The 4,698-nt window shown below is 39.7% G+C and overlaps 1 protein-coding gene across 1 annotated transcript in view; it reads right to left on the bottom strand.

The window, feature by feature from the left end:
- Positions 1–487: 487 nt before the first annotated feature.
- The window catches only part of RAB39A (RAB39A, member RAS oncogene family), a gene marked incomplete at its 5' end in the record, with an annotated part of 23,595 nt that continues 19,384 nt past the window's right edge, over positions 488–4,698 (bottom strand). Inside the window, one exon of the mRNA XM_006753144.2 lies at positions 488–1,726. Within this exon, the coding sequence (XP_006753207.1) occupies positions 1,300–1,726 (427 nt within the window). The remainder of the gene's footprint in view (positions 1,727–4,698) is intronic.

The raw sequence follows: 4,698 nt of genomic DNA, 5'->3' as shown, positions 1-4,698 counted from the left end.
GTATTTTTCCCTGTATAAGATGCTATACTTTTCTAAAATTGTTAGACTGAAAATTGAGGGTCGTCTTATACATGGAAGTCAGCCAAGGAGGGAGCCTGCAGGTGCATAGCTGCCCATACCTTGTCAAACATGCTTCCTCCATTCACAAGCCTTATTGTTCCCGATGTCAGCTGATGCCGTAATTGGAGATGGAGGTGGAGAGTGTGCAGATGCAACAGGGACCGGAGTGTTCTGAGCCCATAAAGATGTCAGAAAACAAAAAGATAAATACTGGTAAGCGATTGTCTTACTCTGCAAAATTCAAATGAAATCAGCTATGCAAAAGTGCATGGAAATAGAGCTGCAGAGAGATAATTTGGACCTCCTCCCACTGAGTGTATGATCAGACAGTGGAGAAAACAAAAAGAACAACTCCTTAAGATGCCAAAAAAGAAGAAGGCCTTATGAGGAAAACCAGCAAAATGTTTAAAATATTGATTTCTTAATTTGGGGTTGGAAAAGTGGAGGGCATTTTATACATGGGGGTGTCTTATACATGGGAAAATATGGTAATTTTGACAATAGTTCAAGGTAAATTGCATTTACTTTTTTGAAAATGTCAGTATAGAAATACATTTCTTTTTATTGTCTAAAACAGTATGCTATAACATCAAAACATTTGCTGATAAGTGGTCCTTTGTTTTTATCTTTATAAATATTTGCAATACAGTATTTTGCTTGGATCCTTATATAGCTTCATAAAACATAAACTTTTCAGGAGCAATAAATCAGAGAACAAAAAAGTATAAAACTTATTTTTTATGTTTAGGCAAAATTAAGGGAAGATAAATATTTTAAATGTTTAAAAAATCTGGTACTGTACCTTAAACAAGGAACTGCTATTTTAGTCTAGTTGATAACTCTGAGATTGTTCAATTTGTAAGTAAACAGTGCACTTTTAAATCACTTTACTATTCAATATTAGTAAATGAACAAGAGAACATAATTCCTGGTAAAACCTTTTCAATCAGACTCTATATGCGCAAAAACCCCATTTCAAACTGTCAAGAAAAATGAGTAATATTGACATATTTGGACATTAGTTCAGCTATAAGCTAACAAAGTAGGAAAGGGGGTAATTTGATAGTTTCAAGAAAAAGTTGTCTGCTTTGCCTGATATTTTAGCAAAACACCGAGTCTTGTAGTGTAACACGTAAGCGTAGTGCTCTCGATCAGACACCTTACAAAACAGTGCTGATGGTGGTCTCTATCCTGGAACGACGTCCACCTGTTCTTGACGGTGCTTTGGCATGTCTGAAGTCAGCAGAAGAACTCATTCCTGGGCTTCACTGCTTCCTCAGAAGAATGCACAGTATTTGGAACAAAACCACTTTTCACCCCTTCCCAGCCATCCTGAATGCAAATCTCTCCCCTTTTGATAAGGTCATAGATGTCTCTTGTCAAGATAGTGAAGGATTCCTCAACATTGGTAGCATCTTTTGCTGAGGTTTCTATATACTTCATGCCACAGTCCGCCGACAGCTTTTCAGCTTCTTCCCTTGTAACCTGACGTATTGAAGCTAAGTCGCATTTGTGTCCCACCAGCAAAAATACAATCCGAAATGGCTGTACGTGCATTTTTGCTTCTTCCAGCCAATCTTTCACATGTTCAAAAGATCGGCGGTTAGTAATGTCAAATACTAAAAATCCACCAACTGAGTTGCGGTAATAAGATCGAGTTATTGATCTGAAAAATAAAGAGGAAAAAAAATGTTGTAAAAGGACAGGTTGCACCATAATAAAATTTGAAGATACCTTACTGTGATTTAACTAGAATTGATAAATCCAGTATATAGTGTCTTAAGTGAACAACCACTGACAACAAACGTTATTTTTAGATAGACAAATAAGCATCTCACACTGTCTTAGGATTATTATTTTTAAATATATGAAAGAATAACTATTATATCATTGTGGTTAAAAATAGGCACACACATGCCCTAGCCGGTTTGGCTCAGTGGATAGAGCGTCGGCCTGCAGACTGAAGGGTCCCAGGTTCGATTCCGGGCAAGGGCACATGCTTGGGTTGCAGGCTCCATCCCCAGTGTGGGGCGTGCAGGAGGCAGCCGATCAATGATTCTCTCTCATCACCGATGTTTCTACCTCTCTATCCCTCTACCTTCCTCTCTGAAATCAATAAAAATATATTTTAAAAAAATAGGCACACAGAAAGATTTGGTGAAGGGCAGAGGTTGCTAGCAAACCAGATCCTAAGAGTATCTCTCAGTCATTAAATTAAATAAGCTCCTTTCTACTAGAGAAGAAACAAGGGCAAACTTGCTATATGCTAGTATATAGTCCTATGCTATCCCTATTAAAGAAACAGAAAATTGTTTGGAAGTGAGATGAGGTATGCTAATGATTTTTCAAAAGAAATGTTTTTATTGATTCTAGGGAGAGACAAAGGGAGTGGGGAGAGAGAGAAACATCGGCTGCCTCCCACACTGAAGCCTGCAACCTGGACATATGCTCTGAATGGCAACCTTCTGGTGCACGGGACTACACTCATCCAACTGGACCACACTGGCCACGGTTATGCAAGTGATTTTTTGCATCTCCAGATTTAGTCTCCACTCTCTGGGCTTCAGGAAGCTGACCCTTTACAGAAAGCTTTCCCAGACTCCCTTGCCGTCTGGCTTGCAGTGGGGTTCAGCCAGTGGGAGGTGCCTGCTGGAGACTGGAAGGGAGAACCGGTAAGGACATTCCCCAACCCCAAGCCAGGCTGTGACTTGGTTGTGCTCCTCTGCTTCTGATCAAGGCTCCTGTTGGGTAGCTCCACCCGCCATGGCTGCGGCTTTCACCAGGTTCTGGAGATTTCATCCCCTCAGTTGCCCCTTGTGGCCAGGTGGTCAATGGCTTCCCACTGTTACTATCCCTGAATAGCTTCACCATCCTTTGTTGGTGCCCTTGACCTCTCCCACATTTCTGTAAATAGTTACTTCGTTAAACCCTTTTCAGATAATATTTCAAGTGTCCCATTTGTTTCTGACTGAGCCTGAGGCGAGGCAGCAAGGCCTATACTGTTGTATATTTCTTGCCTTTTGATATGTTTTCTCTTCTTGCCTTTACATATGTTGTTTTCTCTACCTAGAATGTCTTCTAACTGTTTTTGCCTAGCAAACTTCTATGTCTCCTTCAAGAGTCAGATCTAAAATCATATATGTGAGAAGCGCTCCCCCTCCTCCTCTCTTAGGCACTCCTCTTACATTCCACTAGACCAGTGTTCTCAACCTGTGGGTTGCGACCCCTTTGGGGGTTAACGACCCCTTCACAGGGGTCGCATAAGACCATCGGAAAACACATATATAATTACATATTGTTTTTGTGATTCATCACTATGCTTTAATTATGTTCAATTTGTAACAATGAAATTGGGGGTCACCACAACATGAGGAACTGTATTAAAGGGTTGCGGCATTAGGAAGGTTGAGAACCACTGTAGTAGACCTTTAGCATACTGCCAGTATGTCAATTTTTAAATGTTTTGGTTGGAATTGCTGGTATGTCTCCCACTAAATTCAAGACTCCTTGAGTATCAAATATTTTTCATTTATGTACCTAATAATCATATTACCTGGCAAATGATAGATGTCACTTAATATCTGTTATACTGATTAATTTTATTGGAGGGAAAGCACTAAGTGTTATATGGGCCAGAGATTGCATGTGTCTCAGTTCCAAGTTGTCAATGATTTTTCGAATTGAGATCATCCTTAAGCAAACTCATCTGTTACTTGCTGATGCATCGAAGATCTTTGCAGAGAACCACTGGGTTATCTAGTATTCTCAAGTTTTGCAAAACCTTCATTATCCCTATTGCTGAAATTACAGCTCAGTTCTGTGACCCGATACCACAAGTACCATTTGCTTGGACTGTGAAGAAAGTTATTTTACTCCCCTTTCTTGCCATTTCTCCTGCTTTCCTATTTCTCCTCAGAATTCCCACCAGAGGGATTCTCTGGTGATTCTCAGGTGATTTTATTTTTAAAATATTTTCTCAAAGACTACTATATTATACAGCCATTGACAATAAAAAAAATCCCTCACTCTCTTTAGCAGGCTACAAATAATGCAGTTCAGTTCAGTTGTTGCTTTAAAAAAAAAATTGAGCCCTAACTAGTTTGGCTCAGTGGATAGAGCGTCGGCCTGCAGACTAAAGGGTCCCAGGTTTGATTCTGGTCAAGGGCATATACCTTGGTAGCGGGCACATTCCCAGTAGGAGGTGTGCAGGAGGCAGCTGATCGATGTTTCTCTCTCATTGATGTTTCTAATTCTCTACCCCTCTCCCCTCCTCTCTGTAAAAAATCAATAAAATATATTTTTAAAAATTGAGGGATAACTGATTTGTTATTGTTTTGCTACTCATCTTTATATGTGTGAATTTATCCTGATGTACAGTGCCTTAGGAGAAACCTAAGGTTATATTATAAGATTGAAAGCTTTAATTTATTCAGCACTAAATCTGCATTACTTTTATTCCCTATCCTACTTAATTTACCATTTGTATAATTTTTAAAAACATGTATTTGCTCTGGGTGGGCATCTCAGCTGTTTGGAGCGTCATTCTGTGCACCAAAAGGTGGCGGGTTTAATTCCCAGTCAGGGCACATACCTAGGTTGCAGGTTTGAACCCTCATTGAGGTGAGTACAGGAGGCAAC

This window comes from Myotis davidii, unplaced genomic scaffold, assembly GCF_000327345.1.
Source record: "Myotis davidii unplaced genomic scaffold, ASM32734v1 scaffold1491, whole genome shotgun sequence".
Lineage (NCBI taxonomy): Eukaryota > Metazoa > Chordata > Mammalia > Chiroptera > Vespertilionidae > Myotis > Myotis davidii.
The sequence above is the reverse complement of the archived record's forward strand: the minus strand, read 5'-3'. Positions and strand labels throughout refer to the sequence as shown.